Source organism: Carassius auratus, chromosome 8 (genome assembly GCF_003368295.1).
Source record: "Carassius auratus strain Wakin chromosome 8, ASM336829v1, whole genome shotgun sequence".
Classification (NCBI taxonomy): domain Eukaryota; kingdom Metazoa; phylum Chordata; class Actinopteri; order Cypriniformes; family Cyprinidae; genus Carassius; species Carassius auratus.
In genome coordinates, this window is record NC_039250.1 from 10591604 (window position 1) to 10615700 (window position 24097).

Sequence of the window (24097 nt, forward strand, 5' to 3'; positions counted from 1 at the left end):
GTGACGTGTACATTTGTCAAAGCATCCACCGTGAGTACTGACTTGAGTAATCTGGGTGAAAGTGCAATGATATTTTAGTATTAACTTAATCATGTACAGAAACAGACAACAGACAAGAAAGGAATTATAAAACAAAACCATTTGTATGAATTACTATTTTCTTCTTATGGTATTTTAGGTGTGAATCAATTTCAGTCAACATCCACAGTACTTTCAGAGAGTCTCCATTTAATTCATGAAAAGTGATATTCAAATTACAAAACATAATAAGGATAATAATATATTCACTGACTCTCTGTACAATTCTTTGGTAGTGAAGAAATATTCAAATTAAAGAATGGAGAAAATTCACAAGTGCTGAATAAATTTGAATTAAGACAAAAGAATCAAAATACAAACACTGCTGCCCCCACTACCGATAAAACGCTACATTTTTACCTTGTTGAAAAACTGTTAGTGTCATCAAAGTCTTACGTGTTCCATGTAACAAACTTAAGTTTCCTAAATAGTGCGAGAGAACAAAGGAAAAAAGGCATGTTTGGCACATTCTGTAATACATCCGTCGACATTTGACCAGGAGTCAGGGCCAACTAATGATTATAACATACCAGAGTAACACATTTATGGGAATTATGTAGAGAAAGAACAGGATTAAGGCAAAAATTCAATAAGCCTTTAGAAACTGTTGAAACTATTTGTTGTTAAAATGCCTCTGTGTAAAACTAGTTTTTGTGTTATTCACCGGGTGCACAGATGTAACAGGTCTAAATTGCTCTGGAAAACATCTTTTAGGGTGACGGGGGTACAGTGACAGTGAATTATTGTACTGGTTGATGGAAATGACTGACTTGTTTTAATGCTTACTTTACAATCACACACTCACATTTCACAGCTTTTTTTTCTTTTTTTTTTTTTTTTACATTTTCATTTTTAGTTAACAAAATCTTTTTAAAACTTCCAAAATCCTTTTTCCATAGATACCGTGGCTACTTCTTCATCTCTTACAAAAGACACATGTATAAAAAAAGAAACAAAAAAAGAAAAGCATATCATTAATATAGTGATACTTGAAGACAGAAGAGAAAAAAAGCTACAAAAAGTGGACCAAGTGCTCTTTTAAGTACACACCTATTGACTCCGCCCACTCTATAGTAAGTGCACTTTCATAGAGGAAGGCAGCTCAATCCAGGTTTCCTAATAGAAACCCATCCTATTGGTGCTGTGTGACCACACCTTAAAGACACAACATGGATCCAATCGTGAAAGGAAACACCACAGACTTGATAAAACCAAGCAGGAACCAATCAGAATGCATATTCTCTGCATTCATCACACAGCTCACAATATAAGAAACACCGAAACAGAGATAAAATGCTTAGAATAGGCAGAAAAAATAACTTCATATATCTTGTTTCATCATAGATACCTACCATTTTGTGATATCTAAAAGGAAACAGTTGTTCTTTTCTTCACTTTGCACTTAAAGATGGAAAGTAAATGTAATTCTGTGGATTCTTAGTGAGCCAGTCTAAGCACTTTAAGTCTAGGGATACGATCCACATTGTCCACACAGTGCACAAGTGGACAGGAGAAGGACAAGTTGATGACGAAGTCACAGCTACTGCAGTTCGTCTTCAATACTGATACAAGAGTTCCATCGTTAACGTGGATAAAGGCAACAGGGTTGTCGTTGAACTTCTCTTCCCACAGCTTCTTTCGTTCCCCTCTGTCTCTCTGAGAAAGTTGTGTAGGCCTCTTGGCTAGGAAGCGATGTGCCATTATGCAAATACTGATGAGGAGCAGGAGACTTTCCTGCACTTGTGCAAAATATCCAGCAATAGGGAGGATGGGATGTGTCTTTTGTTGACCAGGTTGGGAGGCGGAGGCACATGCTGCTATTAACATAAGCCTTTCATTTCAAAAGGCAGTATGGCAGAACATGAGATGTCTATATTAGTTCTGAAATGTTTCTGAAGTCAACAAACTCCCCTTGAAATAGTCTTTAAAGGCCATTTTCTAATACTCCACCGGCTGTAGTCTTTTAACAAAGTCTGTTCTGGTCCAAAAAAGGTCAGAGGTTACAGTGTGACCTTGCTGTGCCTGAGGGACAGACTGGAGCGTTGCTGTGTGCGCGGTAGTGTGGAGCTGCAACGACTGCGCAGCTGAACCGGCCTCCCCTCAGAACCACGCAGACGCAACAGGAAGTCAAAGTTTGCAGATGTGCTCATGGCGTAAAACACGTTGGCGTTGTCTGGGATGACCAATTCTGGAGAGAGAGGGAAAAATGATTGTGATGACCGCATTCCACCATAAGAAACCTAAACAGCATTTCTTAATATGCCAGATACACAAGTTTTAATGTCGTACCTCTCTCCTCAGAGATGACCTGCACCAGCTCGTAGTCAGCGGCCTGCTCACCCTCCAGGTTGTGTTTGGCCATGGCTCGGGAGACCACAGCTGGAGTTTTGTCCTGACTGGTCAGCTGCATGGAGAAACAATAATGCATTTTACATCAGAAAGTCTTCTCTCTCTTAATTTAGTGATATTAGAACAGGGATTTTAAAGCTTTTTCCAAAAACCTCTAAATATAACCTCTTATAAGTGTTATATTATAAAAAATAAACATTTAAGTAATTGGCTGTTATATTATCATTGTACTAAAGCCAAATGAAATCCCTAAAATATTATCTGGAAATACGTATATCATTATTTACAACATTTCTACTTATTCCAAAATTATATAACATATTATATTATATAAATTTATAAATATAAAATGTTGGATATATAGACCTGATGAGAAACATTTTAAAATTCAAAAATAATAATAATGATGATTTTTTTATTAAGTACTGAAGTACTGAATTTCAAATCAAGGAAGGAGAGATTTGATTAATTTTTTTTCTGGTAAATTCTGAGGCTGTCAATAGAATAAAATAAAATCCCAATTTATCTCATGATATTTGACCAGTACCCACACCACAGTTTTAAATTTATTAATTATTTTTACATGCATATCTGCCTGATTTCAAACACATATTAGATACAAAAAATAACAATAATTAATTAGCAACATAAATTTTGAAACAACATTTAATATAAGACAACTCATAAACCGCAGAGTGGACTTTGGATGCATCATTGAGATACTGATAGTTTTTATTTTGAATCAGAAATAATAATTTTATTTTCCATTTTAATGTTAAAGTTTTAGTTATTTGGTTAGCTTGTTTTGTCTTTTTTGTAGTTTGTAATATACATTTTTATATTTTTATTGTTTTAGTAATTTTAGTACATCAAGTTAGACTAAATTTAAATGAGAAATGATCGCAATAAAATGTACTTCAGCTAACGTTTGTATTATTTCAATTAAAAAGAATGTTTTTTTTTCATTGTTTTAGTTTACTAATAACCCTTGCAGATAGTCTATCAATAACTAATCAGAATATTTGACCAATAGATTACCAATGGTCCAATATACTTGAATAGACAGTGCACACTATTAAAAGTAGATTAATGATATTTAATTCCTCACTAACCATGATACTCTTGTAGAGGTTTCCGTTTCCCTGTTCAAGGCTCACTCGGATGATGCACGCATCCTGAGCTTGTGTGTTATAGGGAGGAGGAAATCCAGGTGATGAGGGGGACATGGGCGTCAACGAGATCGAGCGGTGGTGCATGCAGGGGGGCCCGGGCAGGGTCGGGGAGGCCAGAGATATAGAAGCGCTGGCTGTAGAAGAGAAGGTGTCCATGGAGTGCAATGAGGTGCAGGAGGAAGAATCAGACTGCTACGGTAACCAAACAGATGTGTATTTAATACATTATTTTAATATAATAGTAAATCAATAATTTGGTCACAAATTAAGTTGTTTGTACCTTCTTCAGATGAGTGTCTATAGAGTGTGTGGGTGTCATGCCTTCACCCTCTGAGGGACTAGAGTCACTGGAAGACACACTGACAGAGTCCATGCTCTCCCCAGAGCTGCCAGTAGGAGGCGATCGAGGACTCTCTCTTACAGGAGAGCTTGTGTTCGTGGTGTCTGTTCCTAAGAAAAGTCTAGAGAAGTTGGAAGGACAAAAACTGGCATTAAATACATGATTAGAATTTGTCATCCTCTTTGAATATGCAATATAATTCAAAAGAAAAGTTTTGGGCCGGTACGATTGCGCTCTTGCTCATCAAGGCTTCCTTTCTTTAAATTAAAAATGCAGTAAAATCTGAAATACTACTGAAAATTTCTGTTTTCTATTTTCCTATATAACATAATTTTTATATTTTATTCCTGTGGTGGTGAAATGTACATTTTTAAACAAATTTAATTTAAATGTAACTTTTAGCATAAAAGTTAACAAGACATGGACTGCTGAGTCACAGATCTGTAATTTTGATTTAATGTGGTCCTAAGAATAAAATATGATCAATGTAGGCATTAAGATTTTGGTTTTAGGTCACTCACAGGCTTAATCTCTTCACCATACTCTTGCGGGGTTTCGGTGACGTTGGGCTGTTTTCTCCCAATCCTTCAACTTCGCAAGACAGCGCATAGCTGCAGGAAAATCAGAGAGAAATATTATTTTTGAGACTTACACAATATTCAGATGAAAAAAAAAGGCATGTAGAGTGAAAACCGTGTGTACCTCTCCTCCTCGGAGTACTGAGGCTGACTTTTAAACCAGCGCAGAAATGCGGGATCAGAGGTCAGACTGTAACTATTGCACGCAGACTGCAGGAGCTTAATCTGAGCGATCACCTCAAACTCCTGCAAAGAGAGATTTTATTCAACATTCCCACAGATCTGAATGCCTATAGTAATGAGATTCAGCAGATGTTTTGACTATAATAAGAACCAAATAATAAGGAATGTTGTACTTACTCTGCGCCGCTTTTCGAAATTGATCAGTCCTCCCTGTGAAACACAGAAATAGACTTTAGCCCAGATTCTCCTCATCATTGTACTCATCCAAAAGAAGGTCAAATAAACCTTGGTAATGAAAACCTCAACAGTCTGGGAATGTTAGGTCAGTAATAACAGAGATAATTCTTTATGAGGTTTTCCTTTTGTCTGGAAATGTGTGGTTGGACTTGCAGCTTGGCTCACCTCCACATGGTCAGGCAGTGCTGTATCAAGCATGGTCAAATCTGTGAGAAATGTACCAAGGTATGGAATCGTCCCCTGCATGGCACCCTGGAGACAAAAAGTTTGATATATATTTGTTAGCTTTAAGGTAACATGACACATTTTAAACAATATTTAACACATGTTCTGTTATCAGTATATACTGACAATAGTTTTTGTTGTTGTTTTTTTAACTACCGTACTCACCATCTCTTTCTGTAACTGCAGTCTCTTGTGGGATCTTTTCTGGTGATCTTTGGCACAGCTGTCCAGACTGGCAAATTTTGAGGTGCCCTCCTGTGAAGATCAGAAAGATATCATTAGTTTTTTTTTTACAGGCACAGGAGGAATTGGCAGAACTGTCTCCATTTTCTGAACTTTTTTGTGTAAAACAGAGTTGAAACTACTACACTCTGATTGTACCTGAAAGCATCATCAAATTAGCCTAAAATATAATAAACACATTTTCAAAATACAAACACAACAGGCAAAAGATTTCATGTATTTATTATCATTCATTCTATTTTATTTTGACCTAGTTATTCGGGGAAAGCTAATTTAAATGCCTCTGTGCAAAGAAAACACAACAGAACTGAAAAAGAGAGACGTGTGCATGAGCTCACCCTCATTAGCAGTTCCCTGCTTGTAAGGTAATTGTTCTGGTCAGAGAAAATATCGGAAAGCTCTTCAAACATCTGCATGCTATCTCTAAAGTTGCAGAGTGAAACAAAAACAATCTCAGAGCATGTCATTCCTGGTATCATAGCAAAAATCATTACAGAATACACGACTTTTATGCATGTCAAATTTATTTGACAAAAATATAGTAACAACAGTAATATTGTGAAAGACCATTACAATGTTAGAATAACTCTTTCCTATTTTAATATATATTCAAGTGTAGCTTATTCCTGTGATTTTTAGCAGCTATTACTCCAGTGTCACATAATCCTTCAGTAATCATTTTAATATGCGTATTTTGGTACTAAATAACACTTAATATTATAACTTGAAAATTATTGTGCAACTTAATGGAGTTTTGAAACTGTCTTTTTTTAGGATGCTTTGATAGAACAGCATTTATTTAAAATAAAAATATTTTGTAACATTTTAAATGTTTTTCCCATCATTTTTGATCAATGGAATGCATCCTTGCTGAATAAGTGTACATTTCAAATCAATAATAGTGATCCCAAACTTTAGAATGGCATTCATTTAGAGACTTCCCTAGGAATCATAACATAACAGGTAAACAGAACCAATGTTATCGAAAGGATTTGAATAATTTCACCAGTCTATATCATTTTTAGAAATCAAGAAATGACTGACAGGTTTATTTATTGATAGAACTTACTTGGAAACAGAGGCCCACACTCTCTTCAGTCTGTAGATGGGGTTGGACTGCAGCGCTGATACAACGGCTCTCAGAGATGAGAAGTTCTTATGAATGCGACACTCCTGAGAACACGTTAATCCATGTTTATACATATTCATTTACAAATGGTCCTAAAAACACTTTTTCAGAAATCCTCTGGGAGGTTGAAAGTCATTATTATGTCTACTTTGGTTTATCTAGATCTCATCTAAAACAGTTATGTCTTACAAAGAAACAGATTAGGTGTCAGTCTTCACCCAAATGCACCAAGAACAGTAAATGCCTTTTGAAAAACTATATTCCAGATCAACATCAGGCTTTATCTTTATCTAAAGTATTGCTAGAAAAATCACACAACACTAAAGCACTTCAGATTCGGCTCAAATGAAACGGGACAGGTTTAAACGTGAGCAAAACTTAAGTCATACTGGGAGATGTGACCGTGCAAATGTGTGTGTGTTGGGTTGTGCACCTGTGCAATGTCGATCCAGCGTTGGATGATGCGAGCACGCAAATGCGGGCGCATCTGCCGCTGACGGAGGATGGTGCTGACCACGCATGCCGTTACTGCATTAAACTGGGTGATGGTGGCGCGGATGGTGGGCGCGCTCTGTTTGCCGTCCTTTTTATCACGCTGAGACCAGATGGCACCCAAACAGTGATGAGGAACCACCTTCTTAAACAACAGCTGCGGAAAGAAGGAAATATTTCTTAGCTTGAGCCAAAGACAGTACAAAATAATATTTTGTGTTCCCTTAGTACTGATTTAATCTAGGTTTCTCTCGCTCACCGCATCCATATAAGTCAGCTGCTCTGCTACAAGGTCAACCTTAAAGGAGAAGAAGTCCTCCTGCAAATCGATTTCCACTTCCTCATCTTCCCCTATGCAGAAAGGGTTGGTGTACTGAAAGCCTCCTGCAACAAACGGACAGTTTTTTGTAAGCACAGGAAGACAGAACAAACATGAATGGACAAGAAGTTAGATAGGATGGATAAAATTATTAACAGTAACCAGATATGTCTTACTTTCAGTCTCATTTTCAAGGCTTGTCTGGACACGCAATTGTTCTAGCAGACTCTGAGCCCGGCGCATTGGCTCTGAGCCTGGCATGGCCTTCTGCAGGAAACCCAGCACACGATGCAAGCTCGGATATGATGGAGGTTCCTGGAAGTCCTCTGGACACTGATCCAACCAGGCTCTTAGAATAGAGGCCAAAGCACTGAAGAAAAAAAAAAAAAATAAGAATAAGAACACATAGATGTTTGTATAAACCAGAGAAAACCAGTGAGGGAATCTCTCATAGTATAATTCAGCTGTAATGCTGTGATTCATGCAGCAACCAAGCACCATTATTCATCACATCCCTTTTATTTCTTATTGCTTCTTAACTCACACACCAGCATGCACACAACATCATAGTGTTTGACCTCTATTTTTGCATTTCCATGGAAATGAAGCAATAAACACGAGAGCTGCTCGGAAGTCACAGCAGATACAGCAGCACAGATAACCACGATGATGACGGAACTCACGTTCTCACAGCAACTCCGCTCTCTCCAGACCGACACTGGTTACGCTCCCCCTCACAATCCTCAAAACTGCCATACCTGAACACCAAGACAGAAACCAACCTGTGAGCATTCTGACAAATGGTAAAGGCAGTAACCATTGAACAAGGACCCAAAAAACTAAAGGTTGTGTGAAGTGGTCATATTATTTTTATTTAAAAAATTGTATCACTTGATCTAGTCCACTTTTAATTAGTAAAGGTTTTTAAATATCAAACACTTGGATAACATAAAATAATTTTTAGTAATAAAATATTACTTTGATGCATTTAAACTGGGAAGTATATTGCATAGATAGGGATAGGTTTCCCACATTTCAGTCACTCATGATATAAAGCAGTTTATACAAAAAGCAATATGCAGTGAAAGAAATACTCGAGGGAGTGAACAGAACTAGAATTTTTTTTTGCATATTGACCATTGACACTTCCACCATGACATTTAATTTATTTCCATGAATTTTCCAGACCTTGAAATAAGACTTTAAAAAAATTCCCTGGTACTGTGCGAACCCTGTAGATCTACTATTTTTCCTTATACAATTTTCAACTTTTTTGTTTAACCGGTTTACATTAATGCAATTTAACCGACTGTGTTTACATTAATACCAGGAATACCAGATGGGCATTAGTACTTGCTTAGCGTGCGTGACCACAAAATGCAACCTCTCTTCACTAAGCATACATGCAAACATGAACATTCAAAACTTCAGAATGCATCAGAATGCACGCAGGTTTCACCTGACATTTATGATGTGTGCAATTAAAAACAAGCACACTAGAGTACACACCTGTCCAGCAGCAACTCCAGTACACTCTGTGTAGTAGCAAAGGCCCTGTACGTGGAGAGGAAGATGCTGGTGTAGGTCAGGTCATTATCACCAAACGCTGTGAGGAGTGTCTCTACCAAACGTTCCAGTGTCCCCGCCCGGATACTCCTGATCTTACACGTCTCCAACTGGCTGACTGTGTGACCTGGGGGCAAGCGGTCACCCTCCGCCTGAGAGAGCAAAGGAGAAGGACAGGAAAATACTTAAGCATGCACTCCAGTATCAAGAAAAGCAGAAATAAACAGGGGAAGAAAAAGACCTTGGTAGTGCAAGCACGCTACAACAGGAAACTCTACAATCTGCTTTTAATCAGAGCAACTCTCCTCCTCCCTCTCTGAGACATGCTGGAAAAGTCGGCAGACTTCTTAAAAATGCTTCATTAGTTGAATAAATATGGTTCGCACAAAAATAAGTGATTTAAAAGTAGGCCACTGTCAATGTCACTGAATCAGCAAAAATACTAAATCTTCTAGGCGAAAAAATAAAATGATTGAGTTGCAGTCCCTAAAACTAGGTCAAACATTAAGCACCATGAATTCTCTGAAACAGAGCTCTAACTGGTGTCGAAAAGTAAGACGTGCTTTCTTTTAATTGCAATGTCAAATGAATTTCTGTTTACATTTTTGTAGTATGATTACTGTAAAGCAAACTTACTTTTGAAATCATGAAATGACTCCATTAAATTAACTGGGTTTTAACTCGACACCCATTTAGTGTAGAAACAGCTGTGTTACAACAAACTAAAACCCTATGGAAATCAAATCAGCTCATAAGTGCTTTGTTTTTTTGATGTTGATTCAGAAGGGTGTTGACATTATGGAAAAATGTATTCATGGTTAAAGCAACAGATTATAACATATTGACCACTGTAATTCGGAACGGGGCCATAACAGCATGCCTTCATAAAATAACAATGTTGTATAAACACTGAAATTCATGCAGCAAATTTTCGGTTGAAAATGTGCAACAGAGAACAGAGTTTAATGTTTCCTGCCACTAAAACACATAAGTAGTGATAACATTAAGGAAAACATAAAGAAGGTAATTTGAATGTTTTTGTCCATATAATAAAAGCCAGTGGGGTTCAAAACAACACGACTGACACAACAAACACAATCTTTTGTATATAAGAAAGTAAGTCATACAGGTTTGGAATGACATCAATGTGAATAAATGGTGACAACTTTCATTTTTGGCTTTTACTTTTACCAAACAAACCACTCTTTAAAAAGTTGTATGCATTTTTTGCGACCACAAATAAATACATCCGTAAACCATAAAAAGCTTTACAACGTCACCCTTAATATGCACTACGGTCTGGCTGGCCCAGCATGGGCAGCCGAATTGTTTCTTTACATAAAGAGTGGAAGTGCATTCAGATCAAAGGCCTCCTCTCACCCCCAGCCATCTTGCGCCTTTGTTAGCCGCCTGCTGGATTTGGACCCTCTTCAGCGTCACGTTGTATATGGCTCCTTCCTCGACCTCCTCTCCCCAGTCCTGCACTGAGCTCTGCAGAGGGAGAAAACAATCAATGTTACTCCATTTGGAATGTCATGGCGTCAAATTGGGGAAAAACATGTCTCAGTTCAGCATAAACAGGAACTCTGGCTTTAAATTTTAGTATCAAAAGACTGACAGGGAGTGAGTGGAGGAGAGAAAATGATAACCCATTTGGAGGATGGAGACAGAAAGAGGGGGAGAGAGAAATGAGATCAGAGCTGGCCTGGATTCTTAACAGTGAAGGATATCTCCATCCAGCCTTGGGGTTCAAGAACCAGACTTAGTCTGTAAACATATACATACACACACATAGGCTTTCTCAGTCAGACACACAAATGCAAACAGTATAATGGGATGGCCAACATTAAGTGTCTGGGTGAGTGGAGCCTTTCAGGCTGTGCACAGCTTAATTTTCATATTAAACTGTCAGACAGAGAATATCGATAAATTCTGCCTACTTTAGATAATACTAAAGTAGAGATGTGATATACGAAATCCTGTGCAGTCTCTCATATCCAAAATAAATTTGTCTTTAACCTCAATTAAACTATTTTCTTCAGCATTGTGACGTATATGAGTGAAATGGATTATTGAAAAGGAAAAAGGGGGTCAGGGATTAAGATGACAGCAGATCTAAATGCCAACTTGCATTCGGTTGAAAAGATTTTAATTTAAAAATGATGAAGTTAAATAAAAAGAAATACCATTTAGAAAATGCTAGCTTTAAAGGAGACCTATTATGCAAAAATCACCTTTATAAGGTGTTTAAACACAGTTGTGTGGCCGCAGTGTGTGAAAACAACCAACCTATAATGGTACAAATCCACCCACTCATTCTTTTATAATCCCAATAAATTATAAACAGTCTCTCCAAAATGAGCAGTTCCAGATTTCTCCCAATGTACACATCACAATAGGAAAGTCCCGCCCATTTGTGACACTCTATGCCCTATTAGCATAGACACAGCCCTGAGTGAGAAGCAGCAGTGCAACATTACGGTTTTCTTGATGTAGCATTAGCATTGAATTTTTATTTTCAAAGGAAATATCACAGGAAAAAAATCCCCTATATGTTTAGGGATCAATACCAACGCTTCGTGTGTGAACATCAGCTCCAGACAAAGTAAGCATCACACGTTTCTTTTCCAAAATTGCACTTCTGAAAGAGCTTCTTAGCACTCTGTAAAGGCTAATGTTGCTAAAGCTATGCCTGTTTCACTGGTGCTGCCTTCACATGCTACCAGAATAATCATAAAAAGGAATGTGGTAGTTAAAAATTGCATATGAAAGCAATGTGAATTTGACCGCTTGTGGGACTTTTATAGTTTGTAATAGCAGCTTAGGCACAATGAGACCAGCTGTTGTTATTTTTAATCGCACAATGCTCCTCGTATGTGTAATTCATAAGCGATCATTTAATATGCATAGTAAAATTCAATTACTGACTTTTAAACAGAGTAAATTTTCTATAAAGATAACAGGCTTGTACTAACAGTAGAATGTTTATTTGTATGCTGAAGCTTGAGCTCTTGAAGCTCCACCCTCTTCTGAAAGGAGGCCTCCAGCTAACTCATTTGCATTTAATGGGCGACATACAAAAATGTCATGTTTTGGCTCATACCCTAAAATTGGCAATTTTAACAAGCCATGAAAAATTATCTGTGAGGTATTTTGAGCCAAAACTTCACATACAGTGTCTGGGGACATCAAGAGACATTTTACATCATGTAAAAAGTAGCATAATAGATCTCCTTTAAAGACAAGTCTCCTTAGAGTGCAAAAAACAAGAAAAAAATATTATATATATATATATACTTATATACAAAACATATGAAGACTAGTTTTAGTCTAAAAAAAACTATTGTTAACCTTTTTGTGCCATCTCATTAGACATTAAGATTGTTTCGTTTTTAAAAATGTGGTTATTTACTTATTTTTGCAGTGCTTACTCAAGATACTGTGGGAAGACTTTAAATGAATACAGATGTTTACACTCTAAAAACGGCTGGGTTATTTTTTAACCCAAAATGCTGGGTTGAGTCTGTTGGGTCATTTTGTTGGGTAATTTAATTTCTTTTTAAACACTTTTGGGTAGTTTCAATTTACCAGGTGTTGGGTTAAACCTGCTGGGTTGCATCGCTGGGTTGTTTCAGGCCAGCGCTGGGTTATTTAACGCGCCTTGAAGATGTTTAAATCGCTCCCCAACTGTCACTTTGGAAGAACAACGGGGCAAAGCCACGGCTTTCAACTGTTTTAAGGTAAGTTTATTTAATGTTTTCAATAATAATTATTTTAAATTGGCAGAATTATAACTTTTTTTTGCAGCAACAATACTGTTAAACGTCTACAGGCCAACATTATTTACGTTAAATGATGAACTGTTTACCTCAAACGGCCAACCTACGTTACGCGACTCGCATAATCGTGTTAAGGTATCTGAGACGACAGATTAATAAAGTTTTATTAAGTTTCAGAAAGTGACTGATGGCTGAAATATGCGAATACCTGTGAAAATAGAGGAAAAAGTAGTTTCTGACACTGAAAAGCGAATTTGATATTTAAGTGAGTCAAATGAGTTCAAAAAGTGAATACGACTTTCTGCTCTAATGTAAACGCCTGCAGTTGTCCATATCGAAATTTAAATCATACAAATTACGTACAATATAGTCAGACCGCAGGTCTAAAAGAACCGATGACCCAGTTCAAGTAAACCGGTTCAGTAATTCTCGAACAAAGTGATTCCCGGAAAAGAATCGACGTCTCAGGGCATTTCAAAGTGCGCGCACGCAGGCCACGCACAGCGAGTGACGCTGGCCGCGTTAGTGAAGTGATTTGATGCTTTTGTGGTTTATAAAGTCTTTTTACATACAAATTATAATTCAAAATTTGTTTTTTTCCTGTCAGAAAAGCGCATGGATACATTTGTGAGAGAAAAACTCGTCGAGTGCAGTCTTATTGAGGCGTCTAACGGTAAGTTCGTGTTTATTATACATTTTTACATAATTGTTTGTCTGTGATAATCAACTAACGTTAACCCTCACGTAACTTAAACGCACATATATTTTTATTTCGTGCTGTAGTTAAAGCTGCACCAGAATGTACCTAATTTATGAGCGTAAACATCATATATTAATTTTCCCGATCGTGTTTTTGACTTGTCCTTATCACTTTGGTACATCTATAAGTTTTTATATATGGACTGTTTTACCTACGTGACTTGTCATAGAAATGTCTGTGTGCGCGCATGCAGTGTGATCTCCCTTATCTGTGCCAGTGACTGTGTGTGTTTGATATAGCCAGCATATTAACATAAAACTGTGATTTATAATGACTGGAACATCCCATTGATTAGACAGTTTGAAAGCACACCTTTCAGCCAATCACTATATCATATTCTGCTTCTGTAGACCAACTCATAGGTGAATTTAACTCATAATCATGATGGGTCAATTTCATGGTTAACTTCACACAGTTAATTGAACTGAATCACTGTTATTAAAACAATTTGTATTTTTTCTTTTTTTTTCAACTTTATTTTAAAGGTTGGAACAAACATGGAATTCCTTAACTGAGCAGAGTCCACAAAACCCCATCCAATTGTTGTGGCGATTTAAAAATGACAGCAGATCTCTTAGGCATTGATCATAATCAATGGACAGGTAAGGATATTCTGGACTATTTTCAAAAGGAATTGCAAATTGTATATTTAATTGTATTTTTCCACATGTGGACATATACATTGTGAAATAGTCCAAACTCAATTGAAAAGCATTTGTATTTCAGATGCCTTACACAGAAAGCTGTCAATTTGTGTCAAGGGTGGGACTATACTATGGGGCGTGTTTGTATTGGGAGATATTTTGTAGTTTTTACCCCAAATCTCTCACTGTTTGCACTCTGATGCACGTCAGCAAACAACATTGCAGTTCTACTCTTATTTACCTAGTTGCATCTTGCCCTATATTTTATTCCTCCGGTGAAAAGCATTTGGTTAATGGTGAATATTGACCAATAGTACCATGTGGCTCTAACGGTTAGCAGGGGATAGTAGCTGCATTTGGGGTAAAAATGACAGAATTATTTATTGTGTGAGGTGCCAAGAATATAGGGAGATCCGGGTTGCACTGTCTGTTCTTTATCACACATCTCTCGGAGCGGCAGCTGCCTTTAGTAGTGCCTTAACCTCCATTGTTCAAAGCATTTTGCACAGTTGTCTTTGAGTGACGTCACCTCCCAATACAAACACTCTCCATAGTATGGTCCCACCTCTGACAAAAATTGACAGTTTTCAATGTGAGTCATTGGAAATTCAGATGCTAAAGATTCCAATTGAGTTTTGGCAGGTAACATGTGCGACACAGTGAAAAAACAGACATGGTAATTCATAAAACCTCATGTACTTGTTCTTATGTTGCATCTATGCTAACATTAGTCTGTTTCTCTCTTATTCCAAGGTCACTGTAGCCACCCGTATCCAGTTCGTATCCAGACCAGATGGAGATCATCATCTAGAAAAGACCTCTACATCCCTGAAAGACCGCGGAGACCAGGACAACTAGAGCCCCAGATACAGATCCCCTGTAAAGACCTTGTCTCAGAGGACCACCAGGACAAGACCACAGGAAACAGATTCTTCTGCACAATCTGACTTTGCTGCAGCCTGGAATTGATCTACTGGTTTCGTCTGGTCACAGGAGAACTGACCCCCCAACTGAGCCTGGTTTCTCCCAAGGTTTTTTCTCCATTCTGTCACCGATGGAGTTTTTGTTCCTTGTTTTTCTTTAGTTGGGTACAATTAATATCAAGCGATATCATCCACTTGATTGCACAGAGGGACGATACATCAATGAATCAATGACGAATTGACTTTAACTGAAAATTGAGTGTTTACTTTTGTCCCTTTGCATTATTACACACTATTTTCCTATTTAATACTGTAAAGCTGCTATGATGCAGTATTTGATCAATATGACAGGCTTATTACTCATAATACATGGAAAATACAGCTACAAACTGACTTTTTCCATTTGAAATTTGGCAGTCACTAAACTGAAACCGTAATTTTTGTTCAGTGTTTTTGAAACAGTGTTTTTGTTCAAGATTTGCAATTGTGTTTTGGAATGTCACAATTTGTCACATGTGGAAAACGCAATTGAAAATATAATTAGCTATTCCTAATTATTAAAATTGTCCTTCCATAGACAGGCTCTATAACGGAGTACACTGCTCTCAGGTGTAGATCTTTGCTTCAGAGCTTAAGTGTTTGACAATAGTTCACCCAAAAATGAAAATTGTCACTAATTATTCAACCTGGTCTGAAAGCTCTCGAATATCAACGAAAACATCTTAACTTGTGTTCTGAAGATGAACGAAGGGCTTACGGGTTTGTAACGACATGAAGTTGAGTAATAAATGACAGAATTTTTATTTTTGGGTGAACTATATGTTGAACTACCCTAAGCAGTGCACATCTACCTACGTAGGAGTCTTTATATACTTGATATAAATTTAAGGACATCTTTAAATGATTTTACATTTAAATTTAAAGAATGTTAATTGTCAATGTCATTTCACTGTGTATTTAAATAGCTAAAAATCTCAAAATGTAATAGTTAAACAGCTAGACACAGGTCATTCAGAAATAATTTTCTTATTTATTGCAACTGTATTTCTGTGATTTTTATTTATTTATTTTGCATTTGCTGGAAACAAAAAAAGGGAAAATTCCATGTTGTTTGTCATTGGTAAAAAATTTTGAATGTCAGATGGCATTAAAAATATTTTTTAACAGTCTAAATAACCTGTATTCTTCATTATTTATTAATCCATGATTGCTTTGTTAAGCAAAAGTGAAATTATGAGAATAACCCAGCAAGAATAACCCAGAATCATAAAAATGCAAACCCACAAATGGTAAAAATGACTCTATCTTGGGTTTTCTCAATAACCCAGCATGCTGGGTTAAAATGTGTAAACCAGCATGCTGGGTTACTTTAACCCAGCACGTGTTCTGTCCAATATTTACCCAGTGCTGGGTTGCCAATTGGGTTATTTTTAACCCAGCCATTTTTAGAGTGTAACAAGCTGTTGCTTTCATGCACATTAAATAATGCACCTAAATGCATTCATGAAATATTGCTGTTTCACTAACGATGTCAACAGACTTTATCCAAAAAGATTCCAGAAGTCTGGAAAAAGTCAGGCTGCATTCTGCCATCATGGACCTGTCCTTGTATTACTATGTGAATTCATCCAAAGCCGTGTCCAACAAGTGTATCCAGCGCTCGAGTACAAAAAAGTTTTTCTGAATCTCAGAAAAAGCAAAAAAAAAAAAAAAAGATTCATTTTTATAGGTGTATGTATTTCTACAATCAATGTGTAATAGTTTTAAAAGAACATATACCTGTAGCCTATGTACATTACTTTCAAAGTCATTAACCCTGACATTACAAACAACTCCCTACTGAGCTTTTTCACTATTGCTGCACATCCAGACTACGTCTGCAGTTTTATGCGCCTGAAAGAGTAACTGTCCCTGGAATGAAGTGGATCAGTCTGTCTGTATTTCCCGGGCCGTTTCCTGTACAGTGCGTTCAGATAAATACCCAGCTGGATGAGTCATGCAGTCCGCACTCAAAAACAATGGTAGGAGGTCTGCTCACCCACTGCCCGGACCCTGCCGAGCCCACAGTCTGTGCACTGTGCTGCCCCTTTGTACTGGAAGAAATGTTTTCCAAAGCGGCTTTAAAAGCCTGCTTAGTGGCACAGACAGATATTAGAGAGGGTGGGGCTACATGAGGAAACAAAATAGTTTTTCTCTGAAATAAAAAAGTGGAGTACTAGTAAAGTGGGCACATGTGATCAGATTAGACAAGAGCTCTTTGAGGTTAGGTTTCTTTGCTTTAATTATATTAACTTTAATTTATTCAGTTTAATTGTATTATATTATAACATTTTATTATTTTTATCACTGGCTTTTTCTTATTATTTATTTACTACTTAATTTGATTAATATTTATTGCTTCTATTTTTTTTTTTTTTTTTTTTTTGCTATACTATTAACAATAATAACAAAAAGCAATGCCAATTCCATGGGTTCTACTCCTAAAGATAGCAAAAACGTAGGAAAAATACTTTGAATGCATATCTAAAGCATCTATCTGATATGTAAATGTAATATCTGATAAATAAATAAAAACATGAAAACAAGTAGCCTACTTAAGTACTTAAAAAGTATAGTGCTTTGTCAATTTAAATTGATTATGCGACTTTATATGGTAAGATAACTTAAACACTATATTTTTAACAATAATGAAAGCCTTGAAAAAGCATTGCAACGAATAGACTTTAAAAGCTGTGGGACAGTTGAGGACTCTGTTTAGGTCCCTAAAATCCTATAAACAAACAATGAAAGGATGCTGACCGTGTTATCATCCCAAACAGAGACGTTTTCTACCCCCTACAGCCTGCACACAAAAACAACACAACCCCAAAGTCCACGAGAAACAATCCCTCACCGATAACAACAATAACAAGTGGGGTTAAGCCCATCTGTCTGCTTTGTTTTTGTCTGCAGCTTGGAGGCTGTTCATCATAAAAGTAGAAGTATTTCTAGAGTCAGAAACTAACGGGAACCGCCGCCTACGTGGAGACTTTCAGATCCAAATCAGCGTGTGGATCATAAACAGAGGGGAGAGATATATTACTGCAGTAAAATGTAATTTAACAGCATTATTTAGATTCCCCACGACCCCCTCCCCTCTCAAACTCTTCTTTATCCTCCACTCCAAGCTCTATTTCCCCCCTCCCGCTCCTGTCTTTTTCTCTTAGAAGCTCAAAGCCGCAAAATCAACAGTGTGCAGGAGGCAAACGAACCGCAACTTCTTACCATTTTAGCTTTCCAAGCGAATTTCATGGTGAGGGCCTCTCTCATCGTCCTGTAGCGGCATTAGAACACAGCCCAAGTCCAGCGAAAATGTTTTTAAGTGTAGTACGCAGAGCTATCCTGGGTGAATTGTTCTCCTCCAGCGCAGCGCGCACACGCACACACATACACAGCCCGACACTGATTTCTGCAAGCTGTTCCCCGCTCTCTCTCTCTCCCTCCCTTTGGCTCTGCAGTCCACCCCCGCTTAGTGAATGACACAACTCCGCCCACTGCACTCTCTCTCCTTCCCGCTTTAGTAGTTCGCTTTCTATTCCTTTTTATTTTGGAATGCTGCGTACATTTTTTAAATAACTTTGTACACCATCATAGATCAACACTGAACATCAACATTAACACCGAAGAACGTTTTAAAACTCACGATAATGGGCAGTGCACGCAAAAAATTAAAATTCTATCATCTAGTCACCCTCATGTGACTCCAGAATAGGCTATTTGTGAAAAGTAGGTGCTGTTTAGCAGAATGGTCAAGCCGTTTTCTTTTTTCATACATTGTAAGAGGATGGTGATGATAGCTCTCCAAATAGTAGTAGGCTATAAAGTACTTTTTTTTAATTTTCAATCATTTTTATTTATACTTTATTTTTTAAGAAATATTTTTTTACTTATTTTATTTTTACCTGGAATTATTCCATTGAGATGTAAATCTCTCCTACCAGGGAGTCCTGTCCAAAAACCAAAAATAATTTAGTCTTAAACTATGTCATTTTATTATAATATACTGTGAGTTCTCATTCAGATCTGCCTCCATCCAATCAACAATCATTGGTCTCAACCAAGTACCCAATCTACATTTTTTTCATTTTTCAGCAATCTGTTTCTCTTGGGATCTACGTCACAGTAAAGAAGAAAATACAGTACCTATTTCCATTACATCTTAACTTTAAGATGGAAAGATTCTAATATGATTGGATGGCTAAACTCAAGACAATATGAGGAAGGCTGACGCTGTAGTTGATTGTCTGATTGAAGGGATTTTCCATTATGTCCCTTACGTGCAGGACGTCTGGTTTTTCATTTGTTTGAACCCAGTGGAGACGAGGTGGAAATGATCAGGTGTTATGTGGCAGTTCATTCTCTCACACAGTCAGGCTCTCACATGTCCAGCTACACGTATGCTTCCTAGAGGACAATTAAGACGCCATAGAGAATCATTGTGATCGTTCATGCAGCGACACTGGGGAACACAAAAGAAAGCTTTTCAATTCCTTCTGCCCTTTACTTCCATCTTAACAAGGCCAGCGGTGAGATCATAAACCTCAAGGGCTATAGTTTTATGAAGACAGATTCTAAGAGTACTCCCTCAAACTAAATACATTTTACAGGCAATGTTGCTCAATCCCAAACATTTAGTATAAAATAGTATATAAACAGATTTTATACTTTCCCAACCAAATAAGGGCACTGTATACTCCTCTAGAGAAGACTAACCTAGTGACTACTAGTAAAACACCAAAAGAAATGTCCTAGACCCGTGGTCTCAAACTCAATTCCTGGAGGGCCACAGCTCTGCAGAGTTTAGCTCCAACCAGCTCCAAATCACACCTGCTTGGAAGTTTCTAGTAATCCTGAAGACCTTGATTAGCTGGATCAGGTGTGTTTGATTATGGTTGGAGCAAAACTGTGCAGAGCTGTGGCCCTCCAGGAATTGAGTTTGAGATCAATGTCCTAGACTAATACATCTTATATAAAAAATAAATTCAGAATTTTTGTCACTTTAAATCAGTCTGAATACGCTCTTTTGCACTACAATCTTTTTATCTGCACTGTTTGTTTACTTCACTGGTTTTTACTCTATTTAATAAAAAAAAAAATTAACATGCCCTTATTTGTATAGTTGTATTTTATATTTATTCTGTATCTATCTGTATTAATATGCTCTACTGTTATTTTTATCTTTATGCAAAGACTTGACTTGACCACATTGATCACATGTTGCCATGTTGCTATTTGTTCTCAAATCTAGCTTTTTCTTGTCCTGTGTCAATGTTAATGAATTAGTTGAGAAATTGATTAAATTACATAAAATATATCTCTCAAAACTGTTCTGGGGAACATCAGAACCTCTTGAATTAGAAGCTATTAAAAATGCCAATAATAATAAAAAATGTATAGCACATTAAGAGGTTTTTGAAGGCACTTTTCAAAATATAGGTAAACAATGAGTCCGCACACCAGAAAATGCTCCTTAGCAATTTTAATGATTGCTCACCACGTGTAACGTTTCGGGTCCAAGCCCTTCATCAGACATGAAACAAAGTGGGGAGACACACCTCCATATATACAACCATGTATGATCACATGATCACATACATCCATGATTAATCACATGACCTATCAAGTTAAATTGCAATTACATCAGGAAAACAGATAATATATTTATAAACCGACATTTGTAATACAAAAGATATATTAAGTGGCTAAGAGAAGGCTTGCAGTGCTTAAAGCATAGCCTAGAAATTTAAAAAAATATAAAATAAAAAATGTCTCTACCACTGTAGGCAGTCATGATAGATGAGCAAGAATGTAAATACATAAGTGGTACCACAAAAGTGTGTTACATATGTCAAGTCAGCATATATAACCAAATATAACCAAATTGTTGAGTCTAGTCCACGAGCAAATAATTTTCAATCTAGAATTTCATGGAATTTAGTCAAGCTCTATGGTTTATCCATGCGGTGAATATCCTTGACTGTGGTTAACATTCTAGATACCAGGACCAAGACTGTATTAGTAAAATGCATGCGAGTAACCACTGGAGAACCCTGACAACCTATCACATGACTCCCTCAAACCAAACTACATCACCCTCAACGTCATGCCTAGAGTCACAACAAATTCAATAAGTGTGTTTGACATACAAAGAGTGGTCCGGTGAGTGAGGGCAATGGGGCTTCAGAGGGGAAACCCTCATTCTCTGGGATCCGCTCCAGTTCCCAGGCCGGTCTGACTGGGTGTCCTCTACTCAGCTGCTTCTCGGGGGCTCTGGGAAGCATGGAGAAGCAGTGGGAGAGGTCATGACCTCTTCGTCCCCCTCAAGGGATAGCTGTTTGCTTTCAAAAGGGAGTGATGTCATTGCAGTGCACGACAACAAGGTCTGACAAATGGCAGACGCTTGGGCTGGACCCGGCTGACGTGCACACACACACACACACACACACACACACACACACACACACACACACCTCTGATCTCATACACTGCTATAGCCCTAGGGAATAGATAGAGATAGTGTGTATCCATATGCACAACCACCGCAGCAGTAGTGATGCCAATCTCTAAAGGAAACACTCTGTAATCATTTGATTACATTCAGGATGTGTGAACTACAGTAAATCTATATTGACCCAATATTCATTTGTAAAAATGCAAACCTGTTTAAGCAATAGTTCGCCAAACTTTTTCTGTTTTGGGAATTTTCATTCTTTTCTGTGATGCATCCTTCAGGGTCAGTAAGTTTTTATTATTATTATTATTAATACTATTTTAGCAAGGAAGGATGCATTGAATCGATCAAAAGTGACAGTAAAGACTTTTAAACTGTACAAAAAATGTTGTACTCTTCAAAAAAATTCTTGTTAGGAAGGTAAAATAAATAAACTAGTGTGTCAGAAGAGTGTTTTAGTGAATTTAAGTGCATCAAGACATCTCACATATCTGGTGTTTTTTTTTTTTTTTTTTTTGTCTGGTTTTTATATATAATGCTTAATAGCTTCTGCACACCATTCATTTTCACTGTTTTGAAAAAGAGCAGCATGAACATCTGGCCAAACATCTCCTTTTGTGCTCTGAGAAAAACAGAAAATCATATCAGGTTTCGGAAATTTTCGGACAGAATTTTAATTTTATAGGCATAATATAGAGCAAAATATTCTCATTTGTTGAAGATTTTCTGGTGTTTATTTTCAGGTGGGGATGCATAGTGGGTTGAGCTTAGGAAACAGGCTTAGAGGGAATCTTAGGGAGCATGTTTAGACCCCTAGGGAGGCTGAGGATTTCTGTTCTGTCGACACCAATAGAGACTGAATCAAGATACTGAATAGGGATAATGAATCTAAACCTCCCTAGAGTACAGTCGCAGTCTCCAGTTAGTCTCTCCTTCTGCGGTAGACTCACACACACAAATACGTGTAAACACACACAAGAAAACACATACGCACAAGGCCTGTGAAATAGTCATGAGTAACGAGACTGATGTTATTGCACCACTGTGGGGGGAAAAAACTCACATTCCAGGAAATCTCTCCACTTCCTGCTTGAAGCCTTCCAACTCTATGTGCCTTTTGTCATTGTACCTGACCGACTAGTCAGCTATCTTGTCTACACAGCCAAAGGTGCTCGCAAAAACCTGAGGATAAAGAAAATGCAAGTCTAGAAAATGCAAGTCTAGTCCATTCTGTATGTATATGAAGATTTACGGTCAGATTTTGGACTGCTGTGTGTTGCACCAGTGTCACATGTAGAAGAGTTATAGCTGAGCTGACGCAGACAGAGAATGCTGGAGCTAGAGGGCGCTGGGAAGGAACCTTCAGTGGTGGTGTATTTCTCTGTGTTATGATGGGCCAGGGAACTCAAGTCCTTCCTGGAGGTTGTTATGTGCAGAAGCGCCGTCTGCTACAAAGTTCAACATTATTCACTTTAATCTGTGAGTCACAGAGTCATTCTCAAGAATCTATGATCTCATGTTGCCATAACACGGTGAGATAATTTTCAAAATTATGTTTGGTTTCTTTTTAAATCAACTTGACAAGAAATGAACACAATCTAACACAAGTGAAAACTTTGGGTCCAAGGTTTGGAGTCGACAAAGTCAGTTTTTGATGTTTATGCATTTATTTGCTAAAAAAAAAAAACAGCAATATTTTCTAATATTATTAGAACTTAAAATATCTGTTTGCTTGATTTTAATATGTTTTGAAATATAATTTAATCCTGTGATGACAAAGCTGAATTTTCAACAGCCATTACCCCAGTCTTCAGCGTCACATGATTCTTTAGAAATTCTAATAATTCTAATATTCTGATTTGCTGCTCAAAAAAACATGTTAAAACATTGATGACATATTCTTTAAAGGTTCTATTAAGAATATAAAGTTCAAAAGAACATCCACCTGACCACATTTTCAATGTTGAATTAAAATCCATATTGTTTCCAAATGTGGAAATGTTTTTTTTTTTTTTTAAATTTAAAAAAAGGTTAAATAACTATTTGTTTTCATATTAGACAAACAAATAAACATGCATAATTGAATGTTGTGAAATACGCTTTCTGTGTAGTAAATGCAGTGTGCTAGTATTCCGTTCTGAACAAAACAAACCATTTTTTGCTCTTTCTCTATTTTCATTCATTTCCCTTTTCTGGGTGAGCGGTTTTCTTTTCCGCCTCATTAATCAACATCACTTAATATCACAGAAACATTACTGTAATCAACCAAGAGAGATGAATGAAGAACTGAAAGTCCTTGAGTAGCTCCTGGGGTTTTCAGATGAAAGAAAACTGAAACAAAACAAAGAAGAGAGCAACATCTTCCCCACTGAGCACCATCAGAAGAAGCACAGGCTAGATGCCACAGTGGAAACTCTGTCATTATGAAATGTGAGGTCAAAACATCTGTTAGCATCAAATGGCTGGAACTGTGAAAGACTCTCACAGAGACTCATTTCCCAGAATCTCAAGAAGACAAGGAATAAAGGAGAAAGGAGAGAAAGTGTTAGTGTTAATCTATCTCAACAACAGTTTACATGCCCAGTAGAGG

The 24097-nt window shown here is 37.2% G+C and overlaps 1 protein-coding gene across 1 annotated transcript; it reads right to left on the reverse strand.

Moving 5' to 3' along the window:
• Positions 1 to 208: 208 nt before the first annotated feature.
• LOC113107959 (ral guanine nucleotide dissociation stimulator-like 1) lies at positions 209 to 18593 on the reverse strand. The gene is made up of 18 exons (XM_026270792.1): positions 18282 to 18593; positions 10292 to 10402; positions 8855 to 9063; positions 8029 to 8103; positions 7522 to 7715; positions 7286 to 7410; positions 6968 to 7183; positions 6475 to 6578; positions 5744 to 5828; positions 5328 to 5417; positions 5103 to 5189; positions 4878 to 4910; positions 4642 to 4763; positions 4461 to 4550; positions 3880 to 4060; positions 3540 to 3791; positions 2368 to 2482; positions 209 to 2266 (listed from the first exon to the last, which is right to left on the reverse strand). Exons 1-18 carry the CDS (start codon positions 18324 to 18326, stop codon positions 2079 to 2081), a joined length of 2322 nt encoding a protein of 773 aa, XP_026126577.1. The 5' UTR covers positions 18327 to 18593; the 3' UTR covers positions 209 to 2078.
• Between the last annotated feature and the right edge of the window lie 5504 nt (positions 18594 to 24097).

What these genes read in the sequence shown, in the direction of transcription:
- LOC113107959 (XM_026270792.1), bottom strand. Translation starts at nt 18,326, where the DNA reads ATGAGAGAGGCCCTCACCATGAAATTCGCTTGGAAAGCTAAAATG. An exon ending in CACTGCCTGACCATGTGGAG is followed by an intron (nt 4,911 to 5,102) that starts GTGAGCCAAGCT and finishes TGTGTTTCACAG; the next exon opens with GGAGGACTGATCAATTTCGA. An exon ending in ATTTCGAAAAGCGGCGCAGA is followed by an intron (nt 4,764 to 4,877) that starts GTAAGTACAACA and finishes CTCTCTTTGCAG; the next exon opens with GAGTTTGAGGTGATCGCTCA.